The 19,132-nt window shown below is 57.1% G+C and overlaps 3 protein-coding genes across 8 annotated transcripts in view; 2 read left to right on the forward strand and 1 right to left on the reverse strand.

The window, feature by feature from the left end:
• CACNA2D2 (calcium voltage-gated channel auxiliary subunit alpha2delta 2) overlaps positions 1–8,720 on the forward strand; it is a gene marked incomplete at its 5' end in the record, with an annotated part of 138,620 nt that extends 129,900 nt beyond the window's left edge. The window contains 16 exons of one of the 3 annotated variants that reach the window (XM_080815677.1): positions 1,033–1,111; positions 3,240–3,337; positions 3,558–3,648; positions 3,756–3,818; positions 3,964–4,067; positions 4,332–4,430; positions 4,523–4,611; positions 4,818–4,865; positions 5,121–5,192; positions 5,304–5,456; positions 5,616–5,668; positions 5,796–5,851; positions 5,981–6,107; positions 6,255–6,364; positions 6,475–6,557; positions 6,644–8,720. In XM_080815677.1, the coding sequence (XP_080671803.1) occupies positions 1,033–1,111; positions 3,240–3,337; positions 3,558–3,648; positions 3,756–3,818; positions 3,964–4,067; positions 4,332–4,430; positions 4,523–4,611; positions 4,818–4,865; positions 5,121–5,192; positions 5,304–5,456; positions 5,616–5,668; positions 5,796–5,851; positions 5,981–6,107; positions 6,255–6,364; positions 6,475–6,557; positions 6,644–6,784 (1,466 nt within the window). In that variant the 3' untranslated portion in view covers positions 6,785–8,720. Of the gene's footprint in view, positions 1–1,032; positions 1,112–3,239; positions 3,338–3,557; positions 3,649–3,755; positions 3,819–3,963; positions 4,068–4,331; positions 4,431–4,522; positions 4,612–4,814; positions 4,866–5,120; positions 5,193–5,303; positions 5,457–5,615; positions 5,669–5,795; positions 5,852–5,980; positions 6,108–6,254; positions 6,365–6,474; positions 6,558–6,643 lie in introns of all 3 variants that reach the window. The other 2 variants (XM_080815675.1, XM_080815676.1) reach the window with 2 other exon arrangements.
• On the forward strand, positions 6,931–15,734 carry TMEM115 (transmembrane protein 115). The gene is made up of 2 exons (XM_080815707.1): positions 6,931–12,311; positions 14,956–15,734. The coding sequence occupies exons 1-2, from the start codon at positions 11,461–11,463 to the stop codon at positions 15,158–15,160; spliced, it is 1,056 nt and encodes a 351-aa protein (XP_080671833.1). The 5' UTR covers positions 6,931–11,460; the 3' UTR covers positions 15,161–15,734.
• Positions 15,735–16,373: 639 nt separating this feature from the next.
• CYB561D2 (cytochrome b561 family member D2) lies at positions 16,374–19,103 on the reverse strand. Of its 4 annotated transcripts, none has more exons than XM_080817571.1 (4): positions 18,988–19,103; positions 18,413–18,564; positions 17,916–17,953; positions 16,374–17,221 (listed from the first exon to the last, which is right to left on the reverse strand). In XM_080817571.1, the coding sequence occupies exons 2-4, from the start codon at positions 18,537–18,539 to the stop codon at positions 16,718–16,720; spliced, it is 669 nt and encodes a 222-aa protein (XP_080673697.1). In that variant the 5' UTR covers positions 18,540–18,564; positions 18,988–19,103; the 3' UTR covers positions 16,374–16,717. The 4 variants fall into 4 exon arrangements, with proteins under 4 accessions (XP_080673697.1, XP_080673695.1, XP_080673694.1 ...); XM_080817569.1 differs by having other exon boundaries at positions 18,979–19,094; XM_080817568.1 differs by having other exon boundaries at positions 18,900–19,094.
• Between the last annotated feature and the right edge of the window lie 29 nt (positions 19,104–19,132).

Here is a 19,132-nt window from a genome sequence, read left to right on the forward strand (position 1 = left end):
ATCACTCCCAGAGCCACCCACAGACACTTGTACACATGCACGCTCACACAAACACACGCTCTCCCATGTACTTATGTGCTCACTCCCAAACATGTGCACAGGCCCAACTGGGGGATCCCTCAAGAGCACCCCACAACTCCTAGAGCCCCAGCATTCCTCTTTGGCTGCTCTGAACCCAGACAGGTCCTAGGAAAGGTAGAGGCCCATTCTTCTTCCACCAGCCCAAGAGGACAGGACACGATCAAGCAGCACTCCCATCCCCCCCTTGGCTCCCGACCTTCCTCCCTCAGCCTGGGAACGTTCCCAGGCACCTTGAGAGTCTCCCCTTACCCAGCATCCCAGCCCAGGAAGGACCTCGGGACCCCCACAATGCACTGCAGCCCGGCCCCAGCCACCCACCCTGTCTCTGGTTGGACTGTCTGTGCCCATGAGAAATCCCCTCGGTTTGGCCATGTTGATGCCTGACACGGAACAAAAGCGAGACCTACCAAAATGCAAACAGCTGCAGCAAAGAAAGAGAGATAAAAATCCGCAGCCAAAAGCCAATTCCCTTCCTCAAAGTCTCTTTGGAGGCAAAGGAAGCTCCGCATGCGGTTTTTTCCATTACGGACGTGATAAGAGCGAGACCGGCGCCTCCCCCAGACCATGCATATATATAGCAGTGTGTGTATATATATATGTGTGTGTGTGTGTCCGTGTATATGTGCTATACACAGCCGTATGGAAGCATATACAGCCGCGCCACGGGACTCACTGCCGGCAGAGGACCAGGCCTGGGCAACATATTGGCTATAACTGCCCTCCTCGTGCGATGCGTGGTCTCCACAGGCCCTCCGCCCCCCTCCCCACCCACCCCGTCTCTCTGCCCGCCCCTTCTCTCTGGCTCGAACTTGAACGTGGAAGTGGCGGGTTCCCTCTTTGCTGGTGTTTCCCCCTCCCTCAAGCCACCCTCTTTCCCTGTCCCTCCGCCCCCCCTCTCCCATCAGCTCTGAGCCCCCTGGCCTCCTGCCTCCCCAGCCCCCGCCGGATAACCCCCCGTTTCTGTTGCAGATTTTGAGTTCCTGCTCCCCAGCAGCTTTGAGTCTGAAGGACATGTTTTCATTGCTCCCAGGTAGCTTGCGTGTGGCCTTGCTGAGGTGTCCTCCCCAAACCCAACCGCCCCAGCCCTTCCCCCCGCCCCCCCCCACCACCTCCTGCACTGCTGCCTGGAGCTGTGTGTGTGTGTGTGTGTGTGTGTGTGTGTGTGTGTACCCTGTGCGGTTTCGCCCCGCCCCACCCCGTGCATAGCCCCCTGCTGCGCACCCCTGTGCATCCCTGGACCATGTGGCCACACCAGGCAGCAGTGGCCAGCACCTCCCCCCGGCTGCAGCCCCCACTGGGCCTGGCACGGGAGGGCCCCCGGACTCTGCCCATCTTCCCTGCCCTCCCAGGCCACACCAGGAAGGACCCTTTCTGCCCTGGGCAGGCTGTCTGCAGGCCACTCGTCCCTGGGCAGCTGCTGTTCTGGTTTGTGGCGCCTTCACCAACCCCCACCCTGCACCCCAGCCTTGTCCTGTGTCAGTCAGTGTTTGTGTGGGTCTGGGGATGAGCCAGCCAGAGCCCCTGTGGGCAGTGCTGAATTTCCGTATGGTGGCTCACAGGGACTGGGGGAGGTGGGGAGTACAAGGGCTTTGAAGAGCTGCTCAGGCCAGTGAGGGGCCGGGGTCCAGTACCCTGGGCCTTCCCTGAAGTGCACACTCAGCCTGCACACACATCCTCAGGTGCCCACCCTCTGCCTGTTGCCCCACAAGTGAGGAGGCCAACAGGCACCCACGTGGCGAAGCCCTCCCCCGCGACCTCGCTCTGGACGAGGGCAGGCGGGGGCAGCTGACAGAGACCCGGGGGTACTCTCAAGCAACACACGGGGGCTCTGGACACTCCTGACCTCCACGTGTGTGCACGTGTGAGCATGCTCCCACAGATTGCTCTCGACTCTCTGTAGATGAGTGTTTGTATTTGTGAGTAATTGTGTACATTTGTAAGAGTCTGAATGTACTGCGGGGTGGGGGGGCTATGGTCATGAGTGACAGTGGCAATGAGTGAAAAGGCCTCTGTGGCCCACGTGGCCCTGAGAGAGGGGACTGGGTTTGTTTTTTGGCACTTCTGGACCTTTGGCTCGGGAGAGCTCAGTAACTATGTGTTGGGTGAGTGAAGGAAGTAATCCACAGCTGTAAACGTACATAGTGTTGGGGCAGGGAGGTGCGGCAGGGGGTGGGGGGTTGTGCTGAAGCATGACCGTATGGGTGTCCCTCTGAACGTGTCAGCTGTGCCCCCCACCGAAGAGCACAAAGGCCATCGGGGCCAGAGAGCAAGGGGGGACTGAGATCCCGTCCCAGGTGCCTCACCAAACCATGGGCCCTAGCACAGCCTCAAGAAGCAGCGCATTTTTAAAAAATTCCTAAGGTTGCTGCCTCCAGGCCAGTGGGGAGGTGGCTGGTGGCAGGGGCGCGGGACTGGGCAGGAGGGAGAGCTCCATCTGTCAGGGTACAAGGACAGCTCGCTAAGACTTCCTGGGGAACAGAGCCCTAAACAGGCCTCTCATGCCCCCAAAGTTCCCACGTTCTTAGGACCCAGAACCCGAGCCCAGCGAGGGCCTTGAGGAAGTGAGGGATTTCTCTTGTCCGCTTCTGGGGGAGGAGCATCCCAGGCAGAAGGAACAGCCAGTCTGAGGCCCCACATGCTCCCCCTGACTTCCTGACACCCTCTGTGGTATGAGGGGAAAACCCGAGGCTCGGGGAGCTTAAGTGAGTTGTCCAGATGTGAGAAGCCAGGAGGCGGCAGGCCGAGGGCTTACACACAGCCTGACAAAGCCAGTGCTGGTTCCTCACGCACCAGGTGCCCACAGGAACACTTCAGCGTACAAGGGGACGAGCCGGCCATGAGGCCTTTCCTGGGGACTCTCTGTGGGCCATCTCGGTCCAGCTACGCAGGAGGGGCGGGAGGCTCTGTGGGGCTATACACAGGAGGGAGAATCTGCCAGACTGGAGGAAGTGGACCATCCTTCTCGTGTCAGCTCTGCCCCCACCCCCAGACGTGGCAGCCTGCAGGGCACACAGGGGCCATGGCCGGCAGGAATACACAGGACCCAGTTGAGGCCTGGGCTTCTCAGCCGATGGCCAGGCAGGCCTGTTGGGAAGCCTCAGCCCTTCTGCTCTGTCCAGCCCCCCAAGCCCACTCTTCTCACCCCTCCCCATCCCCAGAGAGTATTGCAAGGACCTGAACGCCTCAGACAACAACACCGAGTTCCTGAAAAACTTCATTGAGCTCATGGAGAAAGTGACTCCAGACTCCAAGCAGTGTGAGTGCCTGGTGGGGCCTCCGGCTCTGGGCAGTGCCCAGGCCCCAAGGGAGGCAGCCCAATAGAACCCCGAGACTGGGCAGGCATGATGCAGACCCAAGCCCAGGGCAGGGTCTGGGCCAGAGAGTGGGGAAGGCTCCAGACAGTGTGGGGTATACATGGGACAGTGGGCAGGGAGCCACAAGAAGATGCCTCTCCACCCCTACCCTCCCGTTCCCAGGCAACAACTTCCTTCTGCACAACCTGATCTTGGACACGGGCATCACACAGCAGCTGGTGGAGCGCGTGTGGCGGGACCAGGATCTCAACACGTAGGCACTGCCCAGCCTGTGGGGGCAGGAGGCTGGGATGGGCCCAGAGGCCCTGGCACTGCCCTGAAGAAGGCAGGCCTGTGACTCACCTCCCTGCTGCCCCCCAGGTACAGCCTTCTAGCCGTGTTCGCTGCCACCGACGGCGGCATCACCCGAGTATTCCCCAACAAGTAAGTGACCTACCTGCCACCCGGGACTGTCCCCTGCCTGGGACCCTGCCTCTGTCCCACCACCATAGGCCTCCTTGCACCTGCTGAGACACTGTCCCCTGCACACCACCCTTTCCACCAACCTCTGTCCATCTCGGGTAACCAGAGCAGCTGAGGACTGGACAGAGAACCCGGAGCCCTTCAATGCCAGCTTCTACCGCCGCAGCCTGGATAACCGTGGCTATGTCTTCAAACCCCCACACCAGGACGGTGAGTGTCCTCCCAGGTGCCCAGCAGTGGGTGGGAAGTTGAGGCTTCCCTGTCTGCTCAGCCAGGGCTGGGCTCTGCTGTCTGAGGCCCCTCTCAAACATGAGTCGAGCCAAGACTGGGGCCAATGAGAAGACAGAGCTAGGCTGTGTCAATGCTACACTGGGTACCAGGTGCTTGGCTTGGGCTCTGGGGTCCACAGGCCCAGCACAGAGTGGTCAGTATGACCAGCGGCCCCTACTCCTGACCGCCCCACCCCACCTGCAGACCTGTTAAGGCCACTGGAGCTGGAGAATGACACGGTGGGCATCCTCGTCAGCACAGCTGTGGAGCTAAGCCTGGGCGGACGCTCGCTGAGGCCAGCAGGTGAATGCCTGGGGCGGAGGCGGGGAAAGAGACGATGGACAGGGTGCTGCCCAGGCAGGCGGGCGTTGATGGCCCCTTGCTGTCCTCTATAGTGGTAGGTGTTAAGCTGGACCTAGAGGCCTGGGCTGAGAAGTTCAAGGTGCTAGCCAGCAACCGTACCCACCAGGACCAGCCTCAGAAGGTACCTGGGCGGGGGTGGGGGCAGTAAGCCCAGCAGTACTGAGTCCCCCGCCCCCCCAGGAACCCCTACCACTCACTCAGAGTGGTTCCTGCGCCTTCTGGGGAAACAGTGGCTGTTGCAGATGGCCTGGGGACCCAGATGTACGAAGGGTGATGGGAGGGGGAGAACTGGCGGGCACCTTACAGTCCTTGCTCTCTGCCCAGCAGTGTGGCCCCAGCAGCCACTGTGAGATGGACTGCGAGGTTAACAATGAGGTACGTGGGCCCTGAACCATAGCTTACCCTAATCCCAGACTTCTTAGTCCCAGCTGCAACTCCTAGCCTGTCCCTTGGCCTGGTTGGGGGCGGGGCAGAGGGGTGTCTGAACATCCCCACCTTGACTTCACAGGTTTACCAGACCTGTGGGGGGAGTGGTGCCCCTTTGACCCAACCACCTGACTGCCAGGGTCTGGGGAGGAAGGTCTGGGCCTGAGCCCCTCTCCATCCTCCTCCCCCTTCCCTACCTCCCAGGACCTGCTCTGTGTCCTCATTGACGATGGGGGATTCCTGGTGCTGTCAAACCAGAATCATCAGTGGGACCAGGTGAGAGTCAGGAAGAGGGTGGGAGGAGGGGAACCAGGACTCAAGCCTTCCAGGGGGAGGGGGGATGTGGCACTGCCAATCCTGTGACTGCCACTCTCCTGGCATTCCCAGGTGGGCAGGTTCTTCAGTGAGGTCGATGCCAACCTGATGCTGGCACTCTACAACAACTCCTTCTACACCCGCAAAGAGTCCTATGACTATCAGGCAGCCTGCGCCCCCCAGCCACCGGGCAACCTGGGTGCTGCACCCCGTGGCGTCTTTGTGGTGAGCCCCAGTGATGCCCAGCCAAGAGATGGAGAGGGGAAGGGGTGCCCTGGGACACAGGGACACAGATGACGCTCCACCTCTGATGAGAGAGTTGGGGGCGGGGTGACCCAGGTCCGGGGACAGCCATGGCAGCCCACGCCCCTCTCTCCACCGCAGCCCACCATTGCAGATTTCCTTAACCTGGCCTGGTGGACCTCGGCTGCAGCCTGGTGAGTCCCGGGGGGAGGGGACAGAGGGAGGGTGCTCCCTGGGCAGGAGGAGGGCTCAAGAGAGGTGGTGGGGCAGGGCACTGATCTCTGGTGACCACTCCCCCACTCAGTGACCCATGCCCTGCAGGTCCTTGTTCCAGCAGCTTCTCTACGGCCTCATCTATCATAGCTGGTTCCACGCAGGTAGGTAGGGCTTTGGAAGCCCCTCCTCGAACCGCCCCCCGCCCCGTCCCCAGTCTAAGCTCAGACCCATCCCAAAGGGAGCTGGCCGGGGGTGTATGGGTAGGGCTGAGGCGCTTTGGGCCCTCGCAGACCCCGCGGAGGCCGAGGGGAGTCCCGAGGCTCGCGAGAGCAGCTGCGTCATGAAACAGACCCAGTACTACTTCGGGTCGGTGAACGCCTCCTACAACGCCATCATCGACTGCGGAAACTGCTCCAGGTGCCGGCGGGGAGCGGGACCGGAGGAGCGGGTGGGATGGGGCCGGACGCGGGCCTGCCGGGTGGGCGCGGCCCGGGGCGGGGAGTGGACGCCAGAGGGGAGGGGCGGGGCGAGTCTCAACGCCCCGCCTTCCCGTCCTGCCTCCAGGCTGTTCCACGCGCAGAGACTGACCAACACCAACCTTCTCTTCGTGGTGGCCGAGAAGCCGCTGTGCAGCCAGTGTGAGGCTGGCCGGCTGCTGCAGAAGGAGACACACTGTATCCTGCCCCCGCCGTCCCCCGCCGTCCCCCGCCGCCCGCGCGCCCCCTCCTGCCCCGCGCGCCCCCTCCGTGCCCTGCCGCCTCCTTGACTCCCCACCCATGCCCAGCGGACGGCCCGGAGCAGTGTGAACTGGTGCAGAGACCGCGATACCGGAGAGGCCCGCACATCTGCTTTGACTACAACGCGACGGTGAGGAGGGGGCGGCGCACTTGACATCGCACTCCCTCTCCTCCCCGGGCCACCCGGGCCGACCCGCTCCTTGCCTCTTCCTGCAGGAAGATACCTCAGACTGTGGCCGCGGAGCTTCCTTCCCGCCGTCGCTGGGCGTCCTGGTCTCCCTCCAGCTGCTGCTCCTCCTGGGCCTGCCTCCCCGGCCGCAGCCCCAAGTCCACGCCCACGCCTCCCGCCGCGTCTGAGCATCTCCCTCCCACCCCTCCCAAGGCCTCCCCGTCTCTCCCCTACTCCCCTGCCCCACACACCCCGCCTTAGAGCCTCGCCTCCTCCCTCACTGAAGGACCTGAGCGGCCAGGCTCAAAAGTCTGAGCCTTGGAGTGGGGGGGTCCCAAAGGAGGGCACCGCAGGTCTTTGGCCCCCAAGCCACATCTCGACGCTGAACCGTCAAGAGTGACCCCAGACCCCTTATTCCCACTGGACTCACCCACCCCTGAGGGCTGGGACAGGGAAGCCACAGTACTGGTGCCAAACCAGGCCTCCACTGCCCACCCTGCCCCAAGGCTCCCTTTGTGCGGGAGACCTAGGCCCTGCCCCAGCTGGACTCCTCTAACCTGGCCCTTAAGTCCCACCCAGGACCAAATCTGGATTCCCTGGTAATAATGAAGTTGAGATGGGCAGTTTGAGGCCTGTGCATCCCAGCTTAAGTCCTTGCAGGAGAGAAGTCCTGAGGCAGCCCCACAATGGGCTCCTGCCCCTTTCAGGCCTACAGCCACCTCCCACCTTCCTCCAGCCCTATAGGTGACAGGCCAGTGACTGTGACACTGGCTCAGACACAACCCCATACACACCTGGAGCCCTGAGGGCAGAAACGCACATTAGACACACCAAGGAGGACACACACATACACACACACACACCATGGGGTGGGGTGGGGGTGGGGGCTCACAAAGCCTTACACAGGGCAAGGGGTTGGTGGGAGGGTTGGCACATGCACACTTCATCTCCTGCTCACCGCCCGCCTCTAATCTGACCTGCAGCCCAGCTGGTCCTCTGTCTCTAAAGCTGAATGTCAAATAGTGCCAAATGCTGGGGCAGGGGTGACAACCCCTCTGTCCCACCCTAGCCGCCAGTATCCCGGAAATGTCCCTCCCCCCGCCAGGTGCTCATTGTAACCATTTCGCACTAGTGTCAGGCTCCCAGCGGGACCACAAGCCACTGCCTGCACCTCTCGGCAGAGGAATCTGCACCAGACATTGCCCTTTGCCTTAGCCAGAGTGACAATCACTCCTGGCTGGGCCATCCCACCCCCAATCTGGCCCTTACACACTCAGGCCTGTGCCCATTCCTTATTTCTTCACACACCCACACACACACACATTCCCTGCCCCCAATGGGGGGGTGGCAAACTGTTCCTCCCCGCTGAACACACACTTGCACACGCATAAACACATGTACGCACTCTGCACACACAGAGGCTGGGCCCAGGCACATGTCTTCACACCATTCATTCTGATCATTTCCCCCAAAGGCATCCCAGCCTGGGGGCAAGTGGGGGACGGAGGGCAGGGGGATGTGGCCATGAGGCTCAGACTGACTGGGAGGAGGGGGGAGGGTGATGCATTAATTAATGGCTCCGTTAATTAATGTCACGTTGCTTGTTGCTTTCTCAGTGTGTGTGTATGGTCCATGCCCGCTGCTGGTGCCAGGGTGGGCACCCAAGCTGTACACCCAGCCTAGATGCCAGCCATGTCTTGCGGGGGCGTGTGTGTAACTGTAGTGTAGTCAGGTGCTCAATGGAGAATATAAAAATAAAGAATCAAACATATATAGAAATATATATATTTTAAGTTTAAAAAACAGGAAAACAAACAAACAATCCCCATCAGGTAGTTGTCCAACCCCCAGCTGGGTCTGATCCTTCTCATCACCCACCCGACCTGGCTGCCCCCTCACCTCGGGCTCGGGGGATCTGTGGGGGACTGGGGGGCCATTTCCTTTTCTCTGCGCCCTTTTTTTTGGTTGTTGTTCTATTTTGTACAGACAAGTCAGAAAAAAAACAGTGACAAAAAAGTCAAGAAACTTTGTAAAATATCGTGTGTGTGATTCCTTGTAAAATATTTTCAAATGGTTTATTACAGAAGATCAGTTATTAAATAATGTTCATATTTTCACTTCAAATGGTTCCCATCCACTGTATCTGCCTCAGGGTGGGGATTGGGTAGCTTGAAGACAGGTGGCCATGACCTCAAAGTCGCATCTACCATTCAGCCGGGAGTGAAGGCCACTGCAACCCAGGTACTCAGTGGGTGTAGGGCATAATGCTTCCTGGTATTCCAAAGTGCCAGAACCTTGACATCCTTTCTCATATAACCTCAAAAGCCTCTGAGAAAAGCTGTGCTTAAAGGCCAAGGCAGTGGAAGAAAGAAGACAGACAAGATTCAAGTTTAGGCAGGAGTCTAGACATCAAGGCAGACCACCAGGACCTAGTGGGCAGGTCATCCACTTGGAGCGATGAGTTAGTGGTACTGGGCGCACGTCCAGGACCTAGTGCTTGAGGGCCCCATCCTGTTGTCCAGAGGAGGCCAGGGTCTGGCCCACCCACAAGCATGACCACTGCTCCTTTCCAGCCCAGAAGAGGCTTAAGGCCCAGTGCTCTCCTTGACTGCCACTGCTCATGCTGGAACCCAAGACTGAGTCCATTTCAGTGAATCCTCTCAGACCTTCCTCTGGCCTGCCTATGCCCTTGTTCAATTTAATCCCAACTCTCTTAATAATCAATCCTAGTCCATGTGACTCTTCATGCTCTTTTCAAGGAGAAAAACCAGTAACCACCAGCACAGACGTTTCCCAGTACTGCTGATGCTCACTCTTCCATGACGCACACTTTGTACGCACCAGGTGGGCAGCCAGCCTACAACCTTAGACCTGGGTACTAGTTTATCTCCATACTGCAGATAAACAAACTGAGACTTAGGAGAAATCCTCTCCTCCATGGTGAGAAGGGCAAGAAATCAGCAAAGGTTTCAGAGAGGAGGTGACCTGTGGCTGGAACCAGGCCTTAACAAAGATACCCATCCTCATTCCCCTCCATGGGGTGGCCACAGAGCAATGCCTAACTAGTAACCCCAGAGAGAGCTCCATGCCCTGCAACAGCCCCCAGATCCTGGGGTAGGGTTGCCAGATAAAATGTAGAACGTCTAGTCAAATCTGAAATTCAGATAAGCACGAATTTTTTTCAGAATGTTTCCAATACTGCACTATACTAAATAGACTGGGGACGTGCTTACACTAAAAAAATCATTCATTTATCTGAATTTCAAATTTGTACACCCTGTACTTCAATTTGCTCAATCTGGCAACTCTACCCTAGGTGGCATCCAAGGAGAACCCAGACCCTAGGCAAAGAAAAGGGTGTCACGTCAACACCCTTTGAAATCTGGAAGGCTATGTGCACACTGGGAGTTGTACTGAGATTAGTGGCTGAAAGGAAGGGATGGATTCTGCACTTTATAAACGTGCTTTGTTGTATAATTATTTTAATTACATGTACAATTTTTTAAAGTGACTCAATACACCAAAAGATCAGTTTGCTCAGAACACAAACTGCAGGAAGCCACTGTTGCAGTAAATACCCTGGTCCAAGTCTGTCTGGGAGACCTCTCTTCCTCAGGGCCAGAGATGAGAAACCTGAGGAGGGGTTAGAGAGTCACTAAAAGGAGCCCAGTCTTGCCCCTTTGGGGGCAGGAGACCTGAATTCGAGTCGCAGCTCCACCACACTCGTAACAAGGTTAGCCTGGGCAACACACTCACTGGGCACCAAGGGTGGACTGGCATTTTACACCACAGTCCCCACGAACCCTCACCGTGCTAGGTCCTGTCATCATCTCCATTTTAGGGTTCATGAAATTGAGGAACTTGGCTCGTGTCACAGAGCTCCCAAATGGCAGAGCAAGAATCCCAATCTGGGTCAGGTACCATACACCCATACAACCTAGGTCAGGCACACACCGGACTACGGAGTTTCGGGAGTTCCCGAACACTGGTACGCACACCAAGACTACCTACATTCTTACCTACACACCTGTCCACAAGGACACACTCAGATGTACTCAGAAGTACATGCACGGAGTCACTGTTCCCAGGAAATTCAGCAAGCGAGTGTCCCCAGTTGTGCTGCCGCGCGGGTACCCGGAGCCTTCCCAAGGTTACCGGAGCCAGCTTACTCCTCCCCTACCCAGGCCAGCCAGCGGAAACGGTTCTGAGCACTACACCTCCCCAGCACAGCCTCCTCGTACCAACCGGAACAGCCGGGGCACACAGCTTCCTGGAACTTGTAGTTTTACGCAGAACTCTAATTTCCGCTCGTCCCAGTCTTCAGGAGAGGACTACATCTCCCAGCATGCCGCGGAGCCGGAAGGGCATCCCGCCGCTGCCCGGACGCGCAGGCGCAGCACCGCTGTTTGTCGGCGCCTGGGAAGGGAGGAGGTACGGTCGCAGCCAAGACAGAGGCCGGGCCGGAGCTGACGAGACTTGACTGGGGCCCAGAACAAGGTTCCAGTCCGGCTCAAAACATCGGGCCCCTGAGTCGATGGAAGAGGCCGAGCCCTGAGATCAACGCCAGCCGGGTTAGCTTGGCGCAGGGCCCACAAGGCAGGCAGGACGGCAGGCAGACGTGCCGAAGCTTCCCAGGGCCTTCTCTCAGGTCCCCGGCGAGGGGCCTATACTCCGGGCCCGCGACCAGGCCCAGCTCGGCCCTTTGGGACTGGAGCCGACACAACCAGAAGTGGAATCTTCACCGGGGCCATAGGCCAGTGACTAGGCCGGGCCCGGGCCTCCCGTCGGGGCCGGACTGGGACGAGGCCCCGGGGAGGCCCCTGACACACTAGACCCTTCCCTCAGGCCGACGCCCTTCGGGAAGATGCAGCGCGCCCTGCCGGGCGCCCGCCAGCATTTGGGGGCCATCCTGGCCAGCGCCAGCGTGGTGGTAAAGACCCTGTGCGCGGCAGTACTCTTTCTCTACCTGCTGTCCTTCGCCGTGGACACCGGCTGCCTGGCGGTCACCCCAGGCTACCTCTTTCCGCCTAATTTCTGGATCTGGACCCTGGCCACCCATGGGCTGATGGAACAGCACTTGTGGGATGTGGCCATCAGCCTGGCCACAGTAGTGGTGGCTGGACGTTTGCTGGAGCCCCTCTGGGGAGCTTTGGAGCTGCTCATCTTCTTCTCAGTGGTGAATGTGTCTGTGGGGCTGCTGGGGGCCTTCGCCTACCTCCTCACCTACATGGCTTCCTTCAACTTGGTCTACCTTTTCACTATCCGCATCCACGGAGCCCTGGGCTTCCTGGGTGGTGTCCTGGTGGCACTCAAGCAAACCATGGGGGACTGCGTGGTCCTGCGTGTGCCCCAGGTGCGCGTCAGCGTGGTCCCCATGCTGCTGTTGGGGCTGCTGCTGCTGTTGCGGCTGGCCATGCTGCTCCAGAGCCCAGCACTGGCCTCCTATGGCTTTGGGCTTCTCTCCAGTTGGGTGTATCTTCGCTTCTACCAGCGCCATAGCAGAGGCCGGGGAGACATGGCTGACCACTTTGCTTTTGCCACCTTCTTCCCTGAGATCCTACAGCCTGTGGTGGGGCTCTTGGCGAACTTGGTGCACAGCCTCCTGGTGAAGGTAAAGATATGCCAGAAGACAGTGAAGCGCTATGATGTAGGTGCCCCATCTTCCATCACCATCAGCCTCCCAGGCACAGACCCTCAGGATGCAGAGCGGAGAAGGTACTGTGGAGTCTTCCAAAACATTATTGAGCTAAGGGAGTTTTTATTGACCAAGTCTCGTTCCATCTGTTGTGCTTGCTGTGTGTTGGCTGGCAGCCAAGGGTCAGGTGTTGGGACAGACTCAGGAGATAAAATCCGGTTTGTGGCCTTGAGAAACTCAGCAATTAGGTGTCCGGCTGCAGTAGCACTTTCCAACATGAAGGAGTGCAATTTGCCTTTCACACCACTCAGGCCACTTTACAAGTCCTAAGAAATGTCCAGTTTCCTTTGGTACTGTGTAAGGGTTAATGAAGGGCCAGGTACACATAATCCTGACCTTGTCTCAGAATCTTGGAATCCTAGACACTGGTCCTGTGGGAGCCAGAAACAACCTGCTGGTCCTATTTCCCCACTGAGGGAGGGACACACATGAAGACCTTCCTTACAAGGTGGTCTGAGCCACCCCAATTTCAAAATGCTGAACAATGTCCTCTTCCTGGGTCCTAATTCAGATGCTGTGCTTCTCTGCCACTTAATTTATTGAGGGGGAAACCTCGGGGTATTACTAGATTTGCCATCCCGTCCTTCCAGCATGTATGTGTCACCACACCCAGGGGACAGGCCATGTGACCCACCGCGGGAGCCTGCTGACCACACAGGGAGTAGAGACAACCTTCATTATCTGTAAACCAAGCCATCTGTACCATCTGGAGTCCTAGCTGAATTATTCACTGAATGCACCTTGTCCAGGGCTGGGAAGACATTTTTTAATCCAGTTGTCTCTCTCTCTCCCAGGTCTGTAGACTCACCAGAGTTGTCACAGCTCCATTTCCAACATCATTGTTGAAGTTCTTTTTTAGGCTGTTACTTTAGTAGTGAAATCTGGAGCAGACTCTGTTCCTGCTTTCTGGATTTGCCAAAGGCTTTTGCTTTTGCTCACCTCTTAAATTGATTCTTGGCAGGCAGCTTTATGAATTCACCTGAAAGGTTATCCCCGTGCTTAGTCCCCACTGGGTCTGTGGCATTGAGCGTAGGATACACCCCTTTATTGAAGGAGTTGCCAGCTGGAGAAGGGCCACAGATTACTATGGCCTAAGGTGGTGGGTGTTGAAAAGTACACAAAACATGCTGCGGGGCATTACTGTGAGCCCTGTGGTTTGTGTCTCTGTGGCTGATGAATCCTAAAGACTGAGGTCTGTCTTCACTTTATCCAGTGGAGAAGGTGGGACCAAGAGGGCTGAACCTGGTAGAAACTGAGCTGTCCTCAGAGCTCTGTAGGTGGGGCCAGGGACCGGTGGTGACTCTTTAGTGAGAAGTCTTAGATTAGTTAGGGTTGGCTGGAGATTCAAAACAGCTCTGCTCAGGCCCAAGAAAATGGCAGGCTGAGGTAGGGAAGGTTGTCAGGAGCTAGGTTCCTGGCATAGCCCTGTGGTTGTTACTTCTCCAACCAGTTGGGCCTCTGGCAGCATGCTGCTCCCAAACCCAAAGGGCTACTAGTAGCGCGAGGCAGGGTTTCCTATCTTTGACCCTTGTGAGGAAGTGAGTACTATGCCACTACCTCTGTTTTTAGCGGGCTTTAGACAGAATTGAAAAGGCTGTCTCCAGGATGGAGCCTGGGTAGCACAGGGAACTGTCCCATCTGTGCTAATCTGCCATGTGTCAGGCTAGAGCACAGGATGGAATGGGCTAGTGTTTTCTGTGCCCATGTTCTTGTTGCCTTTCCTGTCATGTTGCCTGGCATGTTGGTAGTTTTGCTCCTCTGATGGAACTTGGAAGGCTGTTACAAGCTGTCCCCTATCCTTGTAGCACAAGACAGGTTGAGAGACATCAGGGTTCCACAGTTACCACTATTGGAAGTATTAGCTGGCAGCATGGGCATTCCACCTCCTGGGTAAACTAGGGTCCCAAGTGCACAGGTATACCTTCCAGTCAACTTTCCCACCTCCCCCCAAAGTAAGGTCCAAAAGGGTTTGTCCAGTGGAACCGTAGGCTCTGGCCTGTCTCCTACACACAGAAGCTGTCCCTCCTCTTTCTGCAAGGACTTGGTATGTCCCTGCTCTAACACAGGTCCCGGTGGCTGTGGGGATTCTTCTGGGAAGGAAAACATTAGAGTCTCTTAGGAGGGATGGGCTGACCCAAGTTGGCCCTGCTTCCCAGGTTGAGATCCCACATAGGTGCTTGAGTTCCAGCATTCCCTTCAGACCCTTGCCAGGAGACTCAAAACACACCTAACAAGGAGAGAGAGAGAAATAATAACCCTCTCCTTGGATGTGATACCAGTGCCCACATCCAAGGGACTTACCCTTCCAACCATCTTCCCTAGGGTACCAGCTCTGCCCATGCTTAGGCACCATCCTCAAAATCATTCCTGAGGCTGGCCTGGTGGGCAGTCTGGCAGACACCCTGCTGGCCTTCTAAGCCTGGAGGTGCCCAGACTATGAAAGGAAGGCTGTGTGGGCAGCCAAGCCCTTTGGGTCCTTATTCTGATGGCTGAGTGGGTCCTATCCAGTCCCTGGGGAGCCCTGGGTCCTTCATGGTAAAGGGGAATGCATAAGATTCTAAGAGAAAGCTGGGTGGTAGGGGGAGCCAGCTTCATGGGGGAAGAATATAGGGCATGAGCCAAGTCCAAACCCAAAGTGATTTGTCATCTTTCCCCTGGCTCCAGGCAATTGGCCCTGAAGGCCCTCAATGAGCGGCTGAAGAGAGTGGAGGACCAGTCCGTCTGGCCAAGCATGGACGACGATGAAGAGGAGGCAGGGGACAAAGTGGATAGCCCCCTACCCTCAGACAAGGCCCCCACGCTCCCAGGAAAGGGGGCTGCCCCAGAATCCAGCCTGATCACCTTCGAGGCAGCTCCCCCGAAGCTGTAACTCCAGACCACCTTGAGTGTAGCACCTCCTCTCCCAAGCTCCCCCTTGACACCTCTCAGCTACTCCAGGGCACTGACTGCTCTGAGGAGAGGGAAGAAGGCCTGCTGGGGGTCTCCACAGCCTTCTGCTATTTCTCGCCAACACTACCCAGGACTCTTGCTACCTGGTTCCAACTCCAGACAACCACTATGCCAGGCATGGGGCCTCTGAACCATCAGCCAGGCCACGCCCTCTGAGGTAAGACTGTACCTCAGCAGATAGCCCCAAGCAAGTGGCTATAGGGACACTGGTGTCACAGTGCCTGGGCCAACCCTTATGCCTGATACTGGTTGCCAAGAGCCCTGAGCCAAGGCAAGGATTTGCCAAAAACGTTCTGGGGGTCCAGCCAGTGCCGGACTGCAATTCCCTGCCCACCCTCAGAAAGACTATGTTCGTGTGAAGATTTCTGATTCCCTCTGCTGTGGCTGTGGCTGGTTCTGGGCCAGAAGAGCCACAGCTCCCAAGTATTTTTTACAGGACCACTTGAGTGGGCAGCCAGGCCCAGCCCTGCAGTATCAATAAAGCAGTTCTTTGAGGTATGGCTCCTGGGCTCTGTCAGACCACCTTGCGCAGCCCTCTCCTCGTGTTCAACGGCAAACTTAGGGACTTTAGAGTCCAGGGCTTGGTCTCCATGGCAACTCCAGCTGAATAAGAACTCTGTTACTCCCACTCCCCACTTACCACCACATGCCCACTGTTAAAACCACCTTCCCAGAGCTCTCACTTCAGATCCTTACGCATCTTCTCTCCCTCTGATTCCCAATCAGGGAAGCCCTGTCCAGAGGATCTGATGGCAGAGGGCCCATCTGTCATGAAGAGCTGTTCTCCCTGATGGCTCACCCCCAAAACAGAGTTCTCAGTGCTTGACACCTGTGGAAACAGCCTATCCCGAGTTCCCACCCTGTCACTGACCATATCTAACCCCCACAGTCTGGAGGCGCCAGCACAGCGGGCAGCTGGGGGACTGAAAGGACACACAGCTGTACCACCCACAGCTACAGCTCTAGGGCCCTCGTGGCACAGGCTGCTCAGCAGCCAGATCCTGGAACCTTGTGTGCTGGGACAGCTTCAGCCCCGCAGTGAGCAGCCAGGGACAGGGGTCCCCAGCTTGCCCAGCTGCTTGTTTGTTCATGCTGACAGCATTAGCAAGCACTATCCCCAACTCTAAGCTATTCCTCCCATCCAGTCTTTTCAGTCATTCTTTTTTTATTTTCCTTTTTTCTCTCCTGTAATTTTTGGACATACCAGTACAAGCATGAGGTGGGTGGCCGGGGAAGTAGTCTTGCATCCCCCACTTCATCCAGCCATATCATCCATAAGCTCCTCTGACAGTACAGAAGGAAAGGGGAAGCACTTCAGGGTGAGGAGCAAGCAAAATGTCACACACAAGACTCCTACTCTAACCTGTCCCAGTGCCCGAGGTGCTCCCATGACTTGGGTCAGCTGAGAGAGTCTAGGAGGTCCCAGCCCCAGCTGCTATGCTGAGGGGCAAATCCAGGCTTCTAAGCTGGGAAGAGCTCATGGTTGGATCCGTTTGCGGTACAGGTAGGCGTTGCTCACCTGACTCATGATGACCAAGCTGGTAATGACAGGACACAGCACAGCCAGATACCAGACCCCACCAGTGACTGTGGCAGTGAACCAGAGCGAACACATGGCCAACAAGAGGCTGGCACTACCCAGAAGGTAGCCCACCAGCCCAGAAGTGGCATGGTACAGCTTGAGCTTAGCCAGGGGCCATCGGGGCAGCAGTTTGGGGTAGAGCAGCCCCACACCCCCAGAGCACTGCAACCCCGCCCACAGCACAGCTATCAGCCCTGCCCTCCCATGCCACGTGGCCAGGTGGGCTTTGCCAAGTTGTTCCTTGTGGAGGATGACAAGACCTAGGCCAAGCAGTGCACACAGCAGGGCCAGCAGCTGCAGCACCCAGTGGCAGCGGGCTCGGCCCTTCCGTGAAAGGGAGCGCAGCAGCGAACTCTCAGGAGAGAACACCAGCAGTGCCTCGGTCATCAGGAAAGAGAACTGGGGAGACAGGGATGGGAAACGAAGTCAGGGTGCTGCTGCTCAGCAGAAGGAAAAAGAGGTTTAGGTAACTTGCTAAACTGCCAGTCACTCTGGGCAGACTCCCTCTTCAGTCTCTCCCCAGTGACAAGAGTATCCATTTGGTGCAGTAAGAGAAACTCCAGGGCCAACATCTGCCCTGAGTAACTGGCAAGAAGTATGTACGTCTCCACACTCCTTCCTAGGTAATATGCTAAAACATCTCTGCTATATTACCCAGCAAACACTAGGTTTGAGATGTGGCAGTTATAAATGATTCACAGGCTTTGTTTCCCTGACACGGGGCTGGATACAATTTCTTGGCAAGAGCTGGCCACATGGGTGCACTGTTTCAAGGAAAATTCAATGTATCACTATAAATTAAGGTAAAAGGGGACAGAGGTACACCCAAATGCATTTTCTAAGCTTCCTGCCTGGAGGTAGGTGAAGTCTCATTTTGTGCTTAGACCAATTTGCTCTGGGTTTTGAACAAGTCTGCGGTTCAAGTCTGGGGTATGAACCACATGCAGGAATTGGAGCGCACAACTTCTCCAATCCCACATTCCATCCCTCCAAAGAGATATGAAGTGTCCATAAGGATTCAGAGACTGTCAGGACCACCACCCGTACCTGTGCTCCCTCCCATCCCTAAGAGCTGGCCAGGCGCACTACTTACAGCCAAAGACATAAGCGTGGGGTGCCAAGAGAACAGACCTGGAATGAAAAGGAGTTTTTGTGAGGCTGAGGCAAGAAGAACCCAGCCACATCAATCCCCCACAGGGTGAGGAAAATGGGCAGCCCAACACCCAAGGAAGTGCTACCAAACTGCTAGCCCCCTCTTACTGCAACAAGCTCACCCCCTACCTATCCTTGCTTCCTGGTCCCTCCGTGGAGCAGAGGCCATGCTGTGCCACTCTGGCAGTCCTCCCTCCTCTTAGCACTTCACAAAGGGCAGCCAAGTGGGGCACCAAGACAAGGAAAGAGAAGCCAGGAACTCTGGCCAAACTCGTAGAGCCCCCATACTCACCTCCTCCCCACTTAGCCCTCCAAACATAGGATGTCCCCCAGCCAACCAAGCCTTTCCTGGAGTCAGGCCCAAGGTTTCCTCTTGCTCCTGCTCCCCAGGAGAAGGGGCACTTTCCTTCCCAGAAGTCAACTATGAATTCTACTTACTGGAGCCAGGCCTGGCAAGCACAGCCACAAAGATGGTAAAACCCAGGGCCACAAGGTGGGCAGCAGCCCCAGAGGCAGTGCGCAGAGCTCTGTAGATGTGCGACTCGGTCTCCACAGAAAGGGCCATGGTCAACCAGGCCAATGGCTGTAGCCTGAAAGCATAGTAGAATGAGCAAGGGTCTCAGGTGACTGCTGTCCACTCCTCTCACTGGAGCAAAGGTTGCAGGTCAGGAATGCCACTCTCTTCCAAGAAGTTAAGGTAGGAAGGGACAGTACCAACACAGCACTAGGAATAGTCGAGGACCGGCGGCCTGTCGGCGTGTACCCGCATCTGAACTGGCACTGATCACTGACCCACCTTCCAGGTAGGATGCGCAAGGCCATGTAAGAGACTACAAATCCCAGCGGGCGTCACGCCCTCGCCGCGCGGGAACGCCAGCTAAAAGGGCGTGAAGCACTACGGGAATTGTAGTTCCCATCTGCGTACCAAATTATAGCCTGAATCCCTTCGCGCACCATCTCCCCACGTGCCGCTGGCATGCTGCGCCTACACGCTAGGGACTCGCCTGCCTCACCCGCAGCTCTGACCCGATGCGGTGGTTTCTTCCCGAGAAAGCGGGATACTCGGGGCACTGCCGCGCGCGCTGCCGCTCAGTCGCGGAACCTCTTCACTTCCGGGTGCGACGTCTGCCCAGCCGGGACTTCCTGAGACAAGAACCC

Source organism: Martes martes (assembly GCF_963455335.1).
Source record: "Martes martes genome assembly, chromosome: 1".
Lineage (NCBI taxonomy): Eukaryota > Metazoa > Chordata > Mammalia > Carnivora > Mustelidae > Martes > Martes martes.

What these genes read in the sequence shown, in the direction of transcription:
- TMEM115 (XM_080815707.1), top strand. Translation starts at nt 11,461, where the DNA reads ATGCAGCGCGCCCTGCCGGGCGCCCGCCAGCATTTGGGGGCCATCCTG. An exon ending in CAGGATGCAGAGCGGAGAAG is followed by an intron (nt 12,312 to 14,955) that starts GTACTGTGGAGT and finishes CCCTGGCTCCAG; the next exon opens with GCAATTGGCCCTGAAGGCCC.
- CYB561D2 (XM_080817568.1), bottom strand. Translation starts at nt 18,952, where the DNA reads ATGCCAGCGGCACGTGGGGAGATGGTGCGCGAAGGGATTCAGGCTATA. An exon ending in GCTTGCCAGGCCTGGCTCCA is followed by an intron (nt 17,954 to 18,412) that starts GTAAGTAGAATT and finishes TTTTCATTCCAG; the next exon opens with GTCTGTTCTCTTGGCACCCC. An exon ending in CCACGCTTATGTCTTTGGCT is followed by an intron (nt 17,222 to 17,915) that starts GTAAGTAGTGCG and finishes CTGTCTCCCCAG; the next exon opens with TTCTCTTTCCTGATGACCGA.